The sequence below is a fragment of the Scyliorhinus torazame genome, chromosome 21 (assembly GCF_047496885.1).
Source record: "Scyliorhinus torazame isolate Kashiwa2021f chromosome 21, sScyTor2.1, whole genome shotgun sequence".
NCBI classification, from domain to species: Eukaryota; Metazoa; Chordata; class Chondrichthyes; order Carcharhiniformes; family Scyliorhinidae; genus Scyliorhinus; species Scyliorhinus torazame.
In genome coordinates this window covers 66,898,309-66,919,569 of record NC_092727.1, presented here as the reverse complement: position 1 = coordinate 66,919,569, position 21,261 = coordinate 66,898,309, and the positions used below count along the sequence as shown (strand labels likewise).

At 52.3% G+C, this 21,261-nt stretch overlaps 1 protein-coding gene across 2 annotated transcripts in view; it reads left to right on the top strand.

The window, feature by feature from the left end:
- LOC140398330 (myosin light chain 4-like) overlaps positions 1-21,261 on the top strand; it is a 243,091-nt gene that overhangs the window by 168,993 nt on the left and 52,837 nt on the right. Inside the window, exon 5 of one of the 2 annotated variants that reach the window (XM_072486902.1) lies at positions 1,125-1,202. The exons of the other annotated variant lie outside the window; for it this stretch is intronic. Coding sequence (XP_072343003.1) covers positions 1,125-1,202 — 78 coding nt within the window. The remainder of the gene's footprint in view (positions 1-1,124; positions 1,203-21,261) is intronic. 2 annotated transcript variants of the gene reach the window in all.

The following is a 21,261-nucleotide window of genomic DNA, read 5'->3' as shown; positions in this document are numbered from 1 at the left end:
ATGGGTTCATAAAGGGCAGGTCGTGCCTAACTAATTTAGTGGAATTTTTTGAGGACATTAACAGTGCGGTAGATAGCGGGGAGCCAATGGATGTGGTATATCTGGATTTCCAGAAAGCCTTTGACAAGGTGCCACACAAAAGGTTGTTGCATAAGATAAAGATGCATGGCATTAAGGGGAAAGTAGGAGCATGGATAGAGGATTGGTTAATTAATAGAAAGCAAAGAGTGGGGATTAATGGGTGTTTCTCTGGTTGGCAATCAGTAGCTAGTGGTGTCCCTCAGGGATCAGTGTTGGGCCCACAACTGTTCACAATTTACATAGATGATTTGGAGTTGGGGACCAAGGGCAATGTGTCCAAGTTTGCAGACGACACTAAGATAAGTGGTAAAGCAAAAAGTGCAGAGGATACTGGAAGTCTGCAGAGGGATTTGGATAGGTTAAGTGAATGGGTTAGGGTCTGGCAGATGGAATACAATGTTGACAAATGTGAGGTTATCCATTTTGGTAAGAATAACGGCAAAAGGGATTATTATTTAAATGATAAAAAATTAAAACATGCTGCTGTGCAGAGAGATCTGGGTGTGCTAGTGCATGAGTCGCAGAAAGTTGGTTTTCAGGTGCAACAGGTGATTAAGAAGGCAAATGGAATTTTGTCCTTCATTGCTAGAGGGATGGAGTTTAAGACTAGGGAGGTTATGCTGCAATTGTATAAGGTGTTAGTGAGGCCACACCTGGAGTATTGTGTTCAGTTTTGGTCTCCTTACTTGGTTGTTTCCACTGGCGGGTGAAAGCAGAACTAGGGGGCATAGCCTCAAAATAAGGGGAAGTAGATTTAGGACTGAGTTTAGGAGGAACTTCTTCACCCAAAGGGTTGTGAATCTATGGAATTGCTTGCCCAGTGAAGCAGTAGAGGCTCCTTCATTAAATGTTTTTAAGATAAAGATAGATAGTTTTTCGAAGAATAAAGGGATTAAGGGTTATGGTGTTCGGGCCGGAAAGTGGAGCTGAGTCCATATAAGATCAGCCATGATCTCATTGAATGGCGGAGCAGGCTCGAGGGGCCAGATGGCCTACTCCTGCTCCTAGTTCTTATGTTCTTATGTTCTTATGTTACTCGGTAGGTGAGAAGATGACAGAAAATGAAGTGGAGCAGTTAATGGCTGGTCACGAGGATTCAAATGGATGCGTCAATTACGAAGGTGAGACCAGAATGAGAGCAGACGACACCTCCACAAACACCAATGAGGAAGCTCACCGTGTACACAGCTCTCTGCAACTCACTCACTGTCCTGTCACTCCAACTCACTCTCTGTCCTGTCACTCCAACTCTCTCTGTCCCCTCACTCCAGCTCACTCACTATCCTGTCACTCCAACTCACTCACTGTCCTGTCACTCCAACTCTCTCTGTCCCCTCACTCCAACTCTCTCTGTCCCCTCACTCCAACTCTCTCTGTCCCCTCACTCCAACTCTCTGTGTCCCCTCAATCCAACTCACTCACTGTCCCCTCACTCCAACTCACTCACTATCCTGTCACTCCAACTCACTCACTGTCCTGTCACTTCAACTCTCTCTGTCCCCTCGCTCCAACTCACTCACTATCCTGTCACTCCAACTCACTCACTGTCCTGTCACTCCAACTCTCTCTGTCCCCTCACTCCAACTCACTCACTATCCTGTCGCTCCAACTCTCTCTGTCCCCTCACTCCAACTCACTCTCTGTCCTGTCACTCCAACTCACTCACTGTCCTGTCACTCCAACTCACTCACTGTCCTGTCACTCCAACTCTCTCTGTCCCCTCACTCCAGCTCACTCACTATCCTGTCACTCCAACTCTCTCTGTCCCCTCACTCCAACTCACTCACTATCCTGTCGCTCCAACTCTCTCTGTCCCCTCACTCCAACTCACTACTGTCCTGTCACTCCAACTCACTCACTGTCCTGTCACTCCAACTCACTCACTGTCCTGTCACTCCAACTCACTCTCTGTCCCCTCACTCCAACTCTCTCTGTCCCCTGACTCCAGCTCACTCACTATCCTGTCACTCCAACTCTCTCTGTCGCCTCACTCCAACTCACTCACTGTCCTGTCACTCCAACTCTCCCTGTCCCCTCACTCCAACTCTCCCTGTCCCCTCACTCCAACTCACTCTCTGTCCTGTCACTCCAACTCACTCACTGTCCTGTCACTCCAACTCACTCACTGTCCTGTCACTCCAACTCACTCACTGTCCTGTCACTCCAACTCACTCACTGTCCTGTCACTCCAACTCACTCACTGTCCTGTCACTCCAACTCTCTCTGTCCCCACACTCCAACTCACTCACTATCCTGTCACTCCAACTCACTCACTGTCCTGTCACTCCAACTCACTCACTGTCCTGTCACTCCAACTCACTCACTGTCCTGTCACTCCAACTCACTCACTGTCCTGTCACTCCAACTCTCTCTGTCCCCACACTCCAACTCACTCACTATCCTGTCACTCCAACTCACTCACTGTCCCCTCACTCCAACTCACTCTCTGTCCCCTCACTCCAACTCTCTCTGTCCTGTCACTCCAACTCTCTCTCTGTCCTGTCACTCCAACTCACTCACTATCCTGTCACTCCAACTCACTCACTGTCCTGTCACTCCAACTCTCTCTGTCCCCTCACTCCAACTCACTCACTGTCCTGTCATTCCAACTCACTCACTGTCCTGTCACTCCAACTCTCTCTGTCCCCTCACTCCAACTCACTCTCTGTCCTGTCACTCCAACTCTCTCTGTCCCCTCACTCCAACTCACTCACTGTCCTGTCACTCCAACTCACTCACTGTCCTGTCACTCCAACTCTCTCTGACCCCTCACTCCAACTCACTCACTGTCCTGTCACTCCAACTCACTCTCTGTCCTGTCACTCCAACTCTCTCTGTCCCCTCACTCCAACTCACTCTCTGTCCCCTCACTCCAACTCACTCACTGTCCTGTCACTCCAACTCACTCACTGTCCTGTCACTCCAACTCTCTCTGTCCCCTCACTCCAACTCACTCTCTGTCCTGTCACTCCAACTCTCTCTGTCCCCTCACTCCAACTCACTCTCTGTCCTGTCACTCCAACTCACTCACTATCCTGTCACTCCAACTCACTCACTGTCCTGTCACTCCAACTCTCTCTGTCCCCTCACTCCAACTCACTCTCTGTCCTGTCACTCCAACTCTCTCTGTCCCCTCACTCCAACTCACTCACTATCCTGTCACTCCACCTCTCTCTGTCCCCTCACTCCAACTCTCTCTGTCCCCTCACTCCAACTCACTCTCTGTCCTGTCACTCCAACTCACTCACTGTCCTGTCACTCCAACTCACTCACTGTCCTGTCACTCCAACTCACTCACTGTCCTGTCACTCCAACTCACTCACTGTCCTGTCACTCCAACTCACTCACTGTCCTGTCACTCCAACTCACTCACTGTCCTGTCACTCCAACTCACTCACTGTCCTGTCACTCCAACTCACTCACTGTCCTGTCACTCCAACTCACTCACTGTCCCCTCACTCCAACTCTCTCTGTCCCCTCACTCCAACTCACTCTCTGTCCTGTCACTCCAACTCTCTCTGTCCCCTCACTCCAACTCTCACTGTCCCCTCACTCCAACTCTCTCTGTCCCCTCACTCCAACTCTCTATGTCCCCTCACTCCAACTCACTCACTGTCCCCTCACTCCAACTCACTCACTGTCCTGTCACTCCAACTCACTCTCTGTCCTGTCACTCCAACTCACTCACTGTCCTGTCACTCCAACTCACTCACTGTCCTGTCACTCCAACTCACTCACTGTCCTGTCACTCCAACTCTCACTGTCCCCTCACTCCAACTCTCTCTGTCCCCTCACTCCAACTCACTCTCTGTCCTGTCACTCCAACTCACTCACTATCCTGTCACTCCAACTCTCTCTGTCCCCTCACTCCAACTCACTCTCTGTCCTGTCACTCCAACTCTCTCTGCCCCCTCACTCCAACTCACTCTCTGTCCTGTCACTCCAACTCACTCACTGTCCTGTCACTCCAACTCACTCACTGTCCTGTCACTCCAACTCTCTCTGTCCTGTCACTCCAACTCACTCTCTGTCCTGTCACTCCAACTCTCTCTGTCCCCTCACTCCAACTCACTCTCTGTCCTGTCACTCCAACTCACTCACTGTCCCCTCACTCCAACTCACTCACTGTCCTGTCACTCCAACTCTCTCTGTCCCCTCACTCCAACTCACTCTCTGTCCTGTCACTCCAACTCACTCACTGTCCTGTCACTCCAACTCACTCACTATCCTGTCACTCCAACTCTCTCTGTCCCCTCACTCCAACTCACTCTCTGTCCTGTCACTCCAACTCTCTCTGTCCCCTCACTCCAACTCACTCACTGTCCTGTCACTCCAGCTCACTCACTGTCCCCTCACTCCAACTCACTCACTATCCTGTCACTCCAACTCTCTCTGTCCCCTCACTCCAACTCACTCTCTGTCCTGTCACTCCAACTCACTCACTGTCCTGTCACTCCAACTCACTCACTATCCTGTCACTCCAACTCGCTCTGTCCCCTCACTCCAACTCACTCTCTGTCCTGTCACTCCAACTCTCTCTGTCCCCTCACTCCAACTCACTCACTGTCCTGTCACTCCAGCTCACTCACTGTCCTGTCACTCCAACTCTCTCTGTCCCCTCACTCCAACTCAATCACTGTCCTGTCACTCCAGCTCACTCACTGTCCTGTCACTCCGACTCTCTCTGTCTCCTCACTCCAACTCTCTCTGTCCTGTCACTCCAACTCTCTCTGTCCCCTCACTCCAACTCACTCACTGTCCTGTCACTCCAACTCTCTCTGTCCTGTCACTCCAACTCACTCTCTGTCCTGTCACTCCAACTCACTCACTGTCCTGTCACTCCAGCTCACTCACTGTCATGTCACTCCAACTCACTCTCTGTCCTGTCACTCCAACTCACTCACTGTCATGTCACTCCAATTCACTCTCTGTCCTGTCACTCCAACTCTCTCACTGTCCTGTCACTCCAACTCTCTCTGTCCCCTCACTCCAACTCACTCTCTGTCCTGTCACTCCAACTCTCACTGTCCCCTCACTCCAACTCACTCACTGTCCTGTCACTCCAACTCTCTCTGTCCCCTCACTCCAACTCACTCACTGTCCTGTCACTCCAACTCACTCACTGTCCTGTCACTCCAGCTCACTCACTGTCATGTCACTCCAACTCACTCTCTGTCCTGTCACTCCAACTCACTCACTGTCATGTCACTCCAACACACTCTCTGTCCTGTCACTCCAACTCTCTCACTGTCCTGTCACTCCAACTCTCTCTGTCCCCTCACTCCAACTCACTCTCTGTCCTGTCACTCCAACTCTCACTGTCCCCTCACTCCAACTCACTCACTGTCCTGTCACTCCAACTCTCTCTGTCCCCTCACTCCAACTCACTCTCTGTCCTGTCACTCCAACTCTCACTGTCCCCTCACTCCAACTCACTCACTGTCCTGTCACTCCAACTCTCTCTGTCCCCTCACTCCAACTCACTCACTGTCCTGTCACTCCAACTCACTCTCTGTCCTGTCACTCCAACTCACTCACTGTCCTGTCACTCCAACTCACTCACTGTCCTGTCACTCCAACTCACTCACTGTCATGTCACTCCAACTCACTCTCTGTCCTGTCACTCCAACTCTCTCACTGTCCTGTCACTCCAACTCTCTCTGTCCCCTCACTCCAACTCACTCTCTGTCCTGTCACTCCAACTCACTCACTGTCCTGTCACTCCAACTCACTCTCTGTCCTCTCACTCCAACTCACTCACTGTCCTGTCACTCCAACTCACTCGCTGTCCTGTCACTCCAACTCACTCACTGTCATGTCACTCCAACTCACTCACTGTCCTGTCACTCCAACTCACTCTCTGTCCTCTCACTCCAACTCACTCTCTGTCCTGTCACTCCAACTCACTCTCTGTCCTCTCACTCCAACTCACTCTCTGTCCTGTCACTCCAACTCACTCACTGTCATGTCACTCCAACTCACTCACTGTCATGTCACTCCAACTCACTCACTGTCATGTCACTCCAACTCACTCTCTGTCCCCTCACTCCAACTCACTCTCTGTCCTGTCACTCCAACTCACTCACTGTCCTGTCACTCCAACTCTCACTGTCCCCTCACTCCAGCTCACTCTCTGTCCTGTCACTCCAACTCTCTCTCTGTCCTGTCACTCCAACTCTCTCTCTGTCCTGTCACTCCAACTCTATCTGTCCCCTCACTCCAACTCTCTCTGTCCCCTCACTCCAACTCACTCACTATCCTGTCACTCCAATTCACTCACTGTCCTGTCACTCCAACTCACTCACTATCCTGTCACTCCAACTCTCTCTGTCCCCTCACTCCAACTCTCTCTGTCCCCTCACTCCAACTCTATCTGTCCCCTCACTCCAACTCACTCTCTGTCCCCTCACTCCAACTCACTCACTATCCTGTCACTCCAATTCACTCACTGTCCTGTCACTCCAACTCACTCACTGTCCTGTCACTCCAACTCTCTCTGTCCCCTCACTCCAACTCTCTCTGTCCCCTCACTCTAACTCTCTCTGTCCCCTCACTCCAACTCACTCACTATCCTGTCACTCCAATTCACTCACTGTCCTGTTACTCCAACTCACTCACTATCCTGTCACTCCAACTCTCTCTGTCCCCTCACTCCAACTCACTCACTGTCCCCTCACTCCAACTCACTCACTATCCTGTCACTCCAACTCACTCTCTGTCCTGTCACTCCAACTCTCTCTCTCTGTCCTGTCACTCCAACTCTATCTGTCCCCTCACTCCAACTCTCTCTGTCCCCTCACTCCAACTCACTCACGGTCCCCTCACTCCAACTCACTCACTGTCCTGTCACTCCAACTCACTCACTGTCCTGTCACTCCAACTCTCTCTGTCCCCTCACTCCAACTCACTCACTGTCCTATCACTCCAACTCACTCTCTGTCCTGTCACTCCAACTCTCTCTGTCCCCTCACTCCAACTCACTCACTGTCCTATCACTCCAACTCACTCACTATCCTGTCACTCCAACTCACTCTCTGTCCTGTCACTCAAACTCACTCACTGTCCTGTCACTCCAACTCACTCACTGTCCTGTCACTCCAACTCTCTCTGTCCCCTCACTCCAACTCTCTCTGTCCCCTCACTCCAACTCACTCTATGTCCTGTCACTCCAACTCTCACTGTCCCCTCACTCCAACTCTCTCTGTCCCCTCACTCCAACTCACTCTCTGTCCTGTCACTCCAACTCACTCACTATCCTGTCACACCAACTCTCTCTGTCCCCTCACTCCAACTCACTCTCTGTCCTGTCACTCCAACTCTCTCTGTCCCCTCACTCCAACTCACTCTCTGTCCTGTCACTCCAACTCACTCACTGTCCTGTCACTCCAACTCACTCACTGTCCTGTCACTCCAACTCTCTCTGTCCTGTCACTCCAACTCTCTCTGTCCCCTCACTCCAACTCACTTTCTGTCCTGTCACTCCAACTCACTCACTGTCCTGTCACTCCAACTCACTCACTATCCTGTCACTCCAACTCTCTCTGTCCCCTCACTCCAACTCACTCTCTGTCCTGTCACTCCAACTCTCTCTGTCCCCTCACTCCAACTCAATCACTGTCCTGTCACTCCAGCTCACTCACTGTCCTGTCACTCCAACTCTCTCTGTCCCCTCACTCCAACTCACTCTCTGTCCTGTCACTCAAACTCACTCTCTGTCCTGTCACTCCAACTCACTCACTGTCCTGTCACTCCAACTCACTCTCTGTCCTGTCACTCCAACTCACTCACTGTCCTGTCACTCCAACTCACTCACTATCCTGTCACTCCAACTCTCTCTGTCCCCTCACTCCAACTCACTCTCTGTCCTGTCACTCCAACTCTCTCTGTCCCCTAACTCCAACTCACTCACTGTCCTGTCACTCCAGCTCACTCACTGTCCTGTCACTCCAACTCTCTCTGTCCCCTCACTCCAACTCACTCACTGTCCTGTCACTCCAGCTCACTCACTGTCCTGTCACTCCGACTCTCTCTGTCCCCTCACTCCAACTCTCTCTGTCCTGTCACTCCAACTCTCTCTGTCCCCTCACTCCAACTCACTCACTGTCCTGTCACTCCAACTCTCTCTGTCCTGTCACTCCAACTCACTCACTGTCCTGTCGCTCCAACTCACTCACTGTCCTGTCACTCCAGCTCACTCACTGTCATGTCACTCCAACTCACTCTCTGTCCTGTCACTCCAACTCACTCACTGTCATGTCACTCCAACTCACTCTCTGTCCTGTCACTCCAACTCTCTCACTGTCCTGTCACTCCAACTCTCTCTGTCCCCTCACTCCAACTCACTCTCTGTCCTGTCACTCCAACTCTCACTGTCCCCTCACTCCAACTCACTCACTGTCCTGTCACTCCAACTCTCTCTGTCCCCTCACTCCAACTCACTCTCTGGCCTGTCACTCCAACTCTCACTGTCCCCTCACTCCAACTCACTCACTGTCCTGTCACTCCAACTCTCTCTGTCCCCTCACTCCAACTCACTCACTGTCCTGTCACTCCAACTCACTCTCTGTCCTGTCACTCCAACTCACTCACTGTCCTGTCACTCCAACTCACTCACTATCCTGTCACTCCAACTCACTCACTGTCATGTCACTCCAACTCACTCTCTGTCCTGTCACTCCAACTCTCTCACTGTCCTGTCACTCCAACTCTCTCTGTCCCCTCACTCCAACTCACTCTCTGTCCTGTCACTCCAACTCACTCACTGTCCTGTCACTCCAACTCACTCTCTGTCCTCTCACTCCAACTCACTCACTGTCCTGTCACTCCAACTCACTCTCTGTCCTCTCACTCCAACTCACTCACTGTCCTGTCACTCCAACTCACTCTCTGTCCTGTCACTCCAACTCACTCACTGTCATGTCACTCCAACTCACTCACTTTCCTGTCACTCCAACTCACTCTCTGTCCTCTCACTCCAACTCACTCTCTGTCCTGTCACTCCAACTCACTCTCTGTCCTCTCACTCCAACTCACTCTCTGTCCTGTCACTCCAACTCACTCACTGTCATGTCACTCCAACTCACTCACTGTCATGTCACTCCAACTCACTCACTGTCATGTCACTCCAACTCACTCTCTGTCCCCTCACTCCAACTCACTCTCTGTCCTGTCACTCCAACTCACTCACTGTCCTGTCACTCCAACTCTCACTGTCCCCTCACTCCAGCTCACTCTCTGTCCTGTCACTCCAACTCTCTCTCTGTCCTGTCACTCCAACTCTCTCTCTGTCCTGTCACTCCAACTCTCTCTCTGTCCTGTCACTGCAACTCTATCTGTCCCCTCACTCCAACTCTCTCTGTCCCCTCACTCCAACTCACTCACTATCCTGTCACTCCAATTCACTCACTGTCCTGTCACTCCAACTCACTCACTATCCTGTCACTCCAACTCTCTCTGTCCCCTCACTCCAACTCTCTCTGTCCCCTCACTCCAACTCACTCTCTGTCCTGTCACTCCAACTCACTCACTGTCATGTCACTCCAACTCACTCACTGTCATGTCACTCCAACTCACTCACTGTCATGTCACTCCAACTCACCCTCTGTCCCCTCACTCCAACTCACTCTCTGTCCTGTCACTCCAACTCACTCACTGTCCTGTCACTCCAACTCTCTCTGTCCCCTCACTCCAACTCACTCTCTGTCCTGTCACTCAAACTCACTCTCTGTCCTGTCACTCCAACTCACTCACTGTCCTGTCACTCCAACTCACTCTCTGTCCTGTCACTCCAACTCACTCACTGTCCTGTCACTCCAACTCACTCACTATCCTGTCACTCCAACTCTCTCTGTCCCCTCACTCCAACTCACTCTCTGTCCTGTCACTCCAACTCTCTCTGTCCCCTAACTCCAACTCACTCACTGTCCTGTCACTCCAGCTCACTCACTGTCCTGTCACTCCAACTCTCTCTGTCCCCTCACTCCAACTCACTCACTGTCCTGTCACTCCAGCTCACTCACTGTCCTGTCACTCCGACTCTCTCTGTCCCCTCACTCCAACTCTCTCTGTCCTGTCACTCCAACTCTCTCTGTCCCCTCACTCCAACTCACTCACTGTCCTGTCACTCCAACTCTCTCTGTCCTGTCACTCCAACTCACTCACTGTCCTGTCGCTCCAACTCACTCACTGTCCTGTCACTCCAGCTCACTCACTGTCATGTCACTCCAACTCACTCTCTGTCCTGTCACTCCAACTCACTCACTGTCATGTCACTCCAACTCACTCTCTGTCCTGTCACTCCAACTCTCTCACTGTCCTGTCACTCCAACTCTCTCTGTCCCCTCACTCCAACTCACTCTCTGTCCTGTCACTCCAACTCTCACTGTCCCCTCACTCCAACTCACTCACTGTCCTGTCACTCCAACTCTCTCTGTCCCCTCACTCCAACTCACTCTCTGGCCTGTCACTCCAACTCTCACTGTCCCCTCACTCCAACTCACTCACTGTCCTGTCACTCCAACTCTCTCTGTCCCCTCACTCCAACTCACTCACTGTCCTGTCACTCCAACTCACTCTCTGTCCTGTCACTCCAACTCACTCACTGTCCTGTCACTCCAACTCACTCACTATCCTGTCACTCCAACTCACTCACTGTCATGTCACTCCAACTCACTCTCTGTCCTGTCACTCCAACTCTCTCACTGTCCTGTCACTCCAACTCTCTCTGTCCCCTCACTCCAACTCACTCTCTGTCCTGTCACTCCAACTCACTCACTGTCCTGTCACTCCAACTCACTCTCTGTCCTCTCACTCCAACTCACTCACTGTCCTGTCACTCCAACTCACTCTCTGTCCTCTCACTCCAACTCACTCACTGTCCTGTCACTCCAACTCACTCTCTGTCCTGTCACTCCAACTCACTCACTGTCATGTCACTCCAACTCACTCACTGTCCTGTCACTCCAACTCACTCTCTGTCCTCTCACTCCAACTCACTCTCTGTCCTGTCACTCCAACTCACTCTCTGTCCTCTCACTCCAACTCACTCTCTGTCCTGTCACTCCAACTCACTCACTGTCATGTCACTCCAACTAACTCACTGTCATGTCACTCCAACTCACTCACTGTCATGTCACTCCAACTCACTCTCTGTCCCCTCACTCCAACTCACTCTCTGTCCTGTCACTCCAACTCACTCACTGTCCTGTCACTCCAACTCTCACTGTCCCCTCACTCCAGCTCACTCTCTGTCCTGTCACTCCAACTCTCTCTCTGTCCTGTCACTCCAACTCTCTCTCTGTCCTGTCACTCCAACTCTCTCTCTGTCCTGTCACTGCAACTCTATCTGTCCCCTCACTCCAACTCTCTCTGTCCCCTCACTCCAACTCACTCACTATCCTGTCACTCCAATTCACTCACTGTCCTGTCACTCCAACTCACTCACTATCCTGTCACTCCAACTCTCTCTGTCCCCTCACTCCAACTCTCTCTGTCCCCTCACTCCAACTCTATCTGTCCCCTCACTCCAACTCACTCTCTGTCCCCTCACTCCAACTCACTCACTATCCTGTCACTCCAATTCACTCACTGTCCTGTCACTCCAACTCACTCACTGTCCTGTCACTCCAACTCTCTCTGTCCCCTCACTCCAACTCTCTCTGTCCCCTCACTCCAACTCTCTCTGTCCCCTCACTCCAACTCACTCACTATCCTGTCACTCCAATTCACTCACTGTCCTGTCACTCCAACTCACTCACTATCCTGTCACTCCAACTCTCTCTGTCCCCTCACTCCAACTCACTCACTGTCCCCTCACTCCAACTCACTCACTATCCTGTCACTCCAACTCACTCTCTATCCTGTCACTCCAACTCTCTCTCTGTCCTGTCACTCCAACTCTATCTGTCCCCTCACTCCAACTCTCTCTGTCCCCTCACTCCAACTCACTCACTGTCCCCTCACTCCAACTCACTCACTGTCCTGTCACTCCAACTCACTCACTGTCCTGTCACTCCAACTCTCTCTGTCCCCTCACTCCAACTCACTCACTGTCCTATCACTCCAACTCACTCTCTGTCCTGTCACTCCAACACTGTCTGTCCCCTCACTCCAACTCACTCACTGTCCTATCATTCCAACTCACTCTCTGTCCTGTCACTCCAACTCACTCACTGTCCTGTCACTCCAACTCACTCACTGTCCTGTCACTCCAACTCTCTCTGTCCCCTCACTCCAACTCTCTCTGTCCCCTCACTCCAACTCACTCTCTGTCCTGTCACTCCAACTCTCTCTGTCCCCTCACTCCAACTCACTCACTGTCCTGTCACTCCAACTCACTCTCTGTCCTCTCACTCCAACTCACTCTCTGTTCTGTCACTCCAACTCACTCTCTGTCCTCTCACTCCAACTCACTCACTGTCCTGTCACTCCAACTCACTCTCTGTCCTCTCACTCCAACTCACTCACTATCCTGTCACTCCAACTCACTCTCTGTCCTCTCACTCCAACTCACTCACTGTCCTGTCACTCCAACTCACTCTCTGTCCCCTCACTCCAGCTCACTCTCTGTCCTCTCACTCCAACTCACTCACTGTCCTGTCACTCCAACTCACTCTCTGTCCTCTCACTCCAACTCACTCACTATCCTGTCACTCCAACTCACTCTCTGTCCTCTCACTCCAACTCACTCACTGTCCTGTCACTCCAACTCACTCACTATCCTGTCACTCCAACTCACTCACTGTCCTGTCACTCCAACTCTCTCTGTCCCCTCACTCCAACTCACTCTCTGTCCTGTCACTCCAACTCACTCTCTGTCCTGTCACTCCAACTCTCACTGTCCCCTCACTCCAACTCTCTCTGTCCCCTCACTCCAACTCACTCTCTGTCCTCTCACTCCAACTCTCTCTGTCCCCTCACTCCAACTCTCTCTGTCCCCTCACTCCAACTCACTCTCTGTCCCCTCACTCCAACTCTCTCTGTCCCCTCACTCCAACTCTCTCTGTCCCCTCACTCCAACTCACTCTCTGTCCTGTCACTCCAACTCACTCTCTGTCCTGTCACTCCAACTCACTCACTGTCCTGTCACTCCAACTCACTCTCTGTCCTGTCACTCCAACTCACTCACTGTCTCCTCACTCCAACTCTCTCTGTCCCCTCACTCCAGCTCACTCACTGTCCTGTCACTCCAACTCTCTCTGTCCCCTCACTCCAACTCACTCTCTGTCCTGTCACTCCAACTCACTCTCTGTCCCCTCACTCCAACTCACTCTCTGTCCTGTCACTCCAACTCTCACTGTCCCCTCACTCCAACTCTCTCTGTCTCCTCACTCCAACTCACTCTCTGTCCCCTCACTCCAACTCTCTCTGTCCCCTCACTCCAACTCACTCTCTGTCCTGTCACTCCAACTCTCTCTGCCCCCTCACTCCAACTCTCTCTGTCCCCTCACTCCAACTCACTCTCTGTCCTGTCACTCCAACTCACTCTCTGTCCTGTCACTCCAACTCACTCACTGTCCTGTCACTCCAACTCTCTCTGTCCCCTCACTCCAACTCACTCTCTGTCCTGTCACTCCAACTCACTCTCTGTCCTGTCACTCCAACTCACTCACTGTCCTGTCACTCCAACTCTCTCTGTCCCCTCACTCCAACTCACTCTCTGTCCTCTCACTCCAACTCACTCACTGTCCTGTCACTCCAACTCACTCTCTGTCCTGTCACTCCAACTCACTCACTGTCATGTCACTCCAACTCACTCACTGTCCTGTCACTCCAACTCACTCTCTGTCCTCTCACTCCAACTCACTCTCTGTCCTGTCACTCCAACTCACTCTCTGTCCTCTCACTCCAACTCACTCTCTGTCCTGTCACTCCAACTCACTCACTGTCATGTCACTCCAACTCACTCACTGTCATGTCACTCCAACTCACTCACTGTCATGTCACTCCAACTCACTCTCTGTCCCCTCACTCCAACTCACTCTCTGTCCTGTCACTCCAACTCACTCACTGTCCTGTCACTCCAACTCTCACTGTCCCCTCACTCCAGCTCACTCTCTGTCCTGTCACTCCAACTCTCTCTCTGTCCTGTCACTCCAACTCTCTCTCTGTCCTGTCACTCCAACTCTCTCTCTGTCCTGTCACTCCAACTCTATCTGTCCCCTCACTCCAACTCTCTCTGTCCCCTCACTCCAACTCACTCACTATCCTGTCACTCCAATTCACTCACTGTCCTGTCACTCCAACTCACTCACTATCCTGTCACTCCAACTCTCTCTGTCCCCTCACTCCAACTCTCTCTGTCCCCTCACTCCAACTCTATCTGTCCCCTCACTCCAACTCACTCTCTGTCCCCTCACTCCAACTCACTCACTATCCTGTCACTCCAATTCACTCACTGTCCTGTCACTCCAACTCACTCACTGTCCTGTCACTCCAACTCTCTCTGTCCCCTCACTCCAACTCTCTCTGTCCCCTCACTCTAACTCTCTCTGTCCCCTCACTCCAACTCACTCACTATCCTGTCACTCCAATTCACTCACTGTCCTGTTACTCCAACTCACTCACTATCCTGTCACTCCAACTCTCTCTGTCCCCTCACTCCAACTCACTCACTGTCCCCTCACTCCAACTCACTCACTATCCTGTCACTCCAACTCACTCTCTGTCCTGTCACTCCAACTCTCTCTCTCTGTCCTGTCACTCCAACTCTATCTGTCCCCTCACTCCAACTCTCTCTGTCCCCTCACTCCAACTCACTCACGGTCCCCTCACTCCAACTCACTCACTGTCCTGTCACTCCAACTCACTCACTGTCCTGTCACTCCAACTCTCTCTGTCCCCTCACTCCAACTCACTCACTGTCCTATCACTCCAACTCACTCTCTGTCCTGTCACTCCAACTCTCTCTGTCCCCTCACTCCAACTCACTCACTGTCCTATCACTCCAACTCACTCACTATCCTGTCACTCCAACTCACTCTCTGTCCTGTCACTCCAACTCACTCACTGTCCTGTCACTCCAACTCACTCACTGTCCTGTCACTCCAACTCTCTCTGTCCCCTCACTCCAACTCTCTCTGTCCCCTCACTCCAACTCACTCTATGTCCTGTCACTCCAACTCTCACTGTCCCCTCACTCCAACTCTCTCTGTCCCCTCACTCCAACTCACTCTCTGTCCTGTCACTCCAACTCACTCACTATCCTGTCACACCAACTCTCTCTGTCCCCTCACTCCAACTCACTCTCTGTCCTGTCACTCCAACTCTCTCTGTCCCCTCACTCCAACTCACTCTCTGTCCTGTCACTCCAACTCACTCACTGTCCTGTCACTCCAACTCACTCACTGTCCTGTCACTCCAACTCTCTCTGTCCTGTCACTCCAACTCTCTCTGTCCCCTCACTCCAACTCACTCTCTGTCCTGTCACTCCAACTCACTCACTGTCCTGTCACTCCAACTCACTCACTATCCTGTCACTCCAACTCTCTCTGTCCCCTCACTCCAACTCACTCTCTGTCCTGTCACTCCAACTCTCTCTGTCCCCTCACTCCAACTCAATCACTGTCCTGTCACTCCAGCTCACTCACTGTCCTGTCACTCCAACTCTCTCTGTCCCCTCACTCCAACTCACTCTCTGTCCTGTCACTCCAACTCACTCTCTGTCCTGTCACTCCAACTCACTCACTGTCCTGTCACTCCAACTCACTCTCTGTCCTGTCACTCCAACTCACTCACTGTCCTGTCACTCCAACTCACTCACTATCCTGTCACTCCAACTCTCTCTGTCCCCTCACTCCAACTCACTCTCTGTCCTGTCACTCCAACTCTATCTGTCCCCTCACTCCAACTCACTCTCTGTCCCCTCACTCCAACTCACTCACTATCCTGTCACTCCAATTCACTCACTGTCCTGTCACTCCAACTCACTCACTGTCCTGTCACTCCAACTCTCTCTGTCCCCTCACTCCAACTCTCTCTGTCCCCTCACTCCAACTCTCTCTGTCCCCTCACTCCAACTCACTCACTATCCTGTCACTCCAATTCACTCACTGTCCTGTCACTCCAACTCACTCACTATCCTGTCACTCCAACTCTCTCTGTCCCCTCACTCCAACTCACTCACTGTCCCCTCACTCCAACTCACTCACTATCCTGTCACTCCAACTCACTCTCTATCCTGTCACTCCAACTCTCTCTCTGTCCTGTCACTCCAACTCTATCTGTCCCCTCACTCCAACTCTCTCTGTCCCCTCACTCCAACTCACTCACTGTCCCCTCACTCCAACTCACTCACTGTCCTGTCACTCCAACTCACTCACTGTCCTGTCACTCCAACTCTCTCTGTCCCCTCACTCCAACTCACTCACTGTCCTATCACTCCAACTCACTCTCTGTCCTGTCACTCCAACACTGTCTGTCCCCTCACTCCAACTCACTCACTGTCCTATCACTCCAACTCACTCTCTGTCCTGTCACTCCAACTCACTCACTGTCCTGTCACTCCAACTCACTCACTGTCCTGTCACTCCAACTCTCTCTGTCCCCTCACTCCAACTCTCTCTGTCCCCTCACTCCAACTCACTCTCTGTCCTGTCACTCCAACTCTCTCTGTCCCCTCACTCCAACTCACTCACTGTCCTGTCACTCCAACTCACTCTCTGTCCTCTCACTCCAACTCACTCTCTGTTCTGTCACTCCAACTCACTCTCTGTCCTCTCACTCCAACTCACTCACTGTCCTGTCACTCCAACTCACTCTCTGTCCTCTCACTCCAACTCACTCACTATCCTGTCACTCCAACTCACTCTCTGTCCTCTCACTCCAACTCACTCACTGTCCTGTCACTCCAACTCACTCTCTGTCCCCTCACTCCAGCTCACTCTCTGTCCTCTCACTCCAACTCACTCACTGTCCTGTCACTCCAACTCACTCTCTGTCCTCTCACTCCAACTCACTCACTATCCTGTCACTCCAACTCACTCTCTGTCCTCTCACTCCAACTCACTCACTGTCCTGTCACTCCAACTCACTCACTATCCTGTCACTCCAACTCACTCACTGTCCTGTCACTCCAACTCTCTCTGTCCCCTCACTCCAACTCACTCTCTGTCCTGTCACTCCAACTCACTCTCTGTCCTGTCACTCCAACTCTCACTGTCCCCTCACTCCAACTCTCTCTGTCCCCTCACTCCAACTCACTCTCTGTCCTCTCACTCCAACTCTCTCTGTCCCCTCACTCCAACTCTCTCTGTCCCCTCACTCCAACTCACTCTCTGTCCCCTCACTCCAACTCTCTCTGTCCCCTCACTCCAACTCTCTCTGTCCCCTCACTCCAACTCACTCTCTGTCCTGTCACTCCAACTCACTCTCTGTCCTGTCACTCCAACTCACTCACTGTCCTGTCACTCCAACTCACTCTCTGTCCTGTCACTCCAACTCACTCACTGTCTCCTCACTCCAACTCTCTCTGTCCCCTCACTCCAGCTCACTCACTGTCCTGTCACTCCAACTCTCTCTGTCCCCTCACTCCAACTCACTCTCTGTCCTGTCACTCCAACTCACTCTCTGTCCCCTCACTCCAACTCACTCTCTGTCCTGTCACTCCAACTCTCACTGTCCCCTCACTCCAACTCTCTCTGTCTCCTCACTCCAACTCACTCTCTGTCCCCTCACTCCAACTCTCTCTGTCCCCTCACTCCAACTCACTCTCTGTCCTGTCACTCCAACTCTCTCTGCCCCCTCACTCCAACTCTCTCTGTCCCCTCACTCCAACTCACTCTCTGTCCTGTCACTCCAACTCACTCTCTGTCCTGTCACTCCAACTCACTCACTGTCCTGTCACTCCAACTCTCTCTGTCCCCTCACTCCAACTCACTCTCTGTCCTGTCACTCCAACTCACTCTCTGTCCTGTCACTCCAACTCACTCACTGTCCTGTCACTCCAACTCTCTCTGTCCCCTCACTCCAACTCACTCTCTGTCCTCTCACTCCAACTCACTCACTGTCCTGTCACTCCAACTCACTCTCTGTCCTGTCACTCCAACTCACTCACTGTCATGTCACTCCAACTCACTCACTGTCCTGTCACTCCAACTCACTCTCTGTCCTCTCACTCCAACTCACTCTCTGTCCTGTCACTCCAACTCACTCTCTGTCCTCTCACTCCAACTCACTCTCTGTCCTGTCACTCCAACTCACTCACTGTCATGTCACTCCAACTCACTCACTGTCATGTCACTCCAACTCACTCACTGTCATGTCACTCCAACTCACTCTCTGTCCCCTCACTCCAACTCACTCTCTGTCCTGTCACTCCAACTCACTCACTGTCCTGTCACTCCAACTCTCACTGTCCCCTCACTCCAGCTCACTCTCTGTCCTGTCACTCCAACTCTCTCTCTGTCCTGTCACTCCAACTCTCTCTCTGTCCTGTCACTCCAACTCTCTCTCTGTCCTGTCACTCCAACTCTATCTGTCCCCTCACTCCAACTCTCTCTGTCCCCTCACTCCAACTCACTCACTATCCTGTCACTCCAATTCACTCACTGTCCTGTCACTCCAACTCACTCACTATCCTGTCACTCCAACTCTCTCTGTCCCCTCACTCCAACTCTCTCTGTCCCCTCACTCCAACTCTATCTGTCCCCTCACTCCAACTCACTCTCTGTCCCCTCACTCCAACTCACTCACTATCCTGTCACTCCAATTCACTCACTGTCCTGTCACTCCAACTCTCTCTGTCCCCTCACTCCAACTCACTCACTGTCCCCTCACTCCAACTCTCTCTGTCCCCTCACTCCAACTCACTCACTATCCTGTCACTCCAATTCACTCACTGTCCTGTCACTCCAACTCACTCACTATCCTGTCACTCCAACTCTCTCTGTCCCCTCACTACAACTCACTCACTGTCCCCTCACTCCAACTCACTCACTATCCTGTCACTCCAACTCTCTCTCTGTCCTGTCACTCCAACTCTATCTGTCCCCTCACTCCAACTCTCTCTGTCCCCTCACTCCAACTCACTCACTGTCCCCTCACTCCAACTCACTCACTGACCTGTCACTCCAACTCACTCACTGTCCTGTCACTCCAACTCTCTCTGCCCCTCACTCCAACTCACTCACTGTCCTATCACTCCAACTCACTCTCTGTCCTGTCACTCCAACACTGTCTGTCCCCTCACTCCAACTCACTCACTGTCCTATCACTCCAACTCACTCTCTGTCCTGTCACTCCAACTCACTCACTGTCCTGTCACTCCAACTCACTCACTGTCCTGTCACTCCAACTCTCTCTGTCCCCTCACTCCAACTCTCTCTGTCCCCTCACTCCAACTCACTCTCTGTCCTGTCACTCCAACTCTCTCTGTCCCCTCACTCCAACTCACTCACTGTCCTGTCACTCCAACTCACTCTCTGTCCTCTCACTCCAACTCACTCTCTGTCCTGTCACTCCAACTCACTCTCTGTCCTCTCACTCCAACTCACTCACTGTCCTGTCACTCCAACTCACTCTCTGTCCTCTCACTCCAACTCACTCACTATCCTGTCACTCCAACTCACTCTCTGTCCTCTCACTCCAACTCACTCACTGTCCTGTCACTCCAACTCACTCTCTGTCCCCTCACTCCAGCTCACTCTCTGTCCTCTCACTCCAACTCACTCACTGTCCTGTCACTCCAACTCACTCTCTGTCCTCTCACTCCAACTCACTCACTATCCTGTCACTCCAACTCACTCTCTGTCCTCTCACTCCAACTCACTCACTGTCCTGTCACTCCAACTCACTCACTATCCTGTCACTCCAACTCACTCACTGTCCTGTCACTCCAACTCTCTCTGTCCCCTCACTCCAACTCACTCTCTGTCCTGTCACTCCAACTCACTCTCTGTCCTGTCACTCCAACTCTCACTGTCCCCTCACTCCAACTCTCTCTGTCCCCTCACTCCAACTCACTCTCTGTCCCCTCACTCCAACTCTCTCTGTCCCCTCACTCCAACTCTCTCTGTCCCCTCACTCCAACTCACTCTCTGTCCCCTCACTCCAACTCTCTCTGTCCCCTCACTCCAACTCTCTCTGTCCCCTCACTCCAACTCACTCTCTGTCCTGTCACTCCAACTCACTCTCTGTCCTGTCACTCCAACTCACTCACTGTCCTGTCACTCCAACTCACTCTCTGTCCTGTCACTCCAACTCACTCACTGTCTCCTCACTCCAACTCTCTCTGTCCCCTCACTCCAGCTCACTCACTGTCCTGTCACTCCAACTCTCTCTGTCCCCTCACTCCAACTCACTCTCTGTCCTGTCACTCCAACTCACTCTCTGTCCCCTCACTCCAACTCACTCTCTGTCCTGTCACTCCAACTCTCACTGTCCCCTCACTCCAACTCTCTCTGTCCCCTCACTCCAACTCACTCTCTGTCCCCTCACTCCAACTCTCTCTGTCCCCTCACTCCAACTCACTCTCTGTCCTGTCACTCCAACTCTCTCTGTCCCCTCACTCCAACTCTCTCTGTCCCCTCACTCCAACTCACTCTCTGTCCTGTCACTCCAACTCACTCTCTGTCCTGTCACTCCAACTCACTCACTGTCCTGTCACTCCAACTCTCTCTGTCCCCTCACTCCAACTCACTCTCTGTCCTGTCACTCCAACTCACTCTCTGTCCTGTCACTCCAACTCACTCACTGTCCTGTCACTCCAACTCTCTCTGTCCCCTCACTCCAACTCTCTCTGTCCCCTCACTCCAACTCACTCTCTGTCCTGTCACTCCAACTCACTCACTATCCTGTCACTCCAACTCACTCACTGTCCTGTCACTCCAACTCTCTCTGTCCCCTCACCCCAACTCTCTCTGTCCCCTCACTCCAACTCACTCTCTGTCCCCTCACTCCAACTCTCTCTGTCCCCTCACTCCAACTCACTCTCTGTCCTGTCACTCCAACTCACTCACTATCCTGTCACTCCAACTCTCTCTCTGTCCTGTCACTCCAACTCTCTCTGTCCCCTCACTCCAACTCTCTCTGTCCCCTCACTCCAACTCACTCTCTGTCCTGTCACTCCAACTCACTCTCTGTCCTGTCACTCCAACTCACTCTCTGTCCTGTCACTCCAACTCACTCACTGTCCTGTCACTCCAACTCTCTCTGTCCCCTCACTCCAACTCTCTCTGTCCCCTC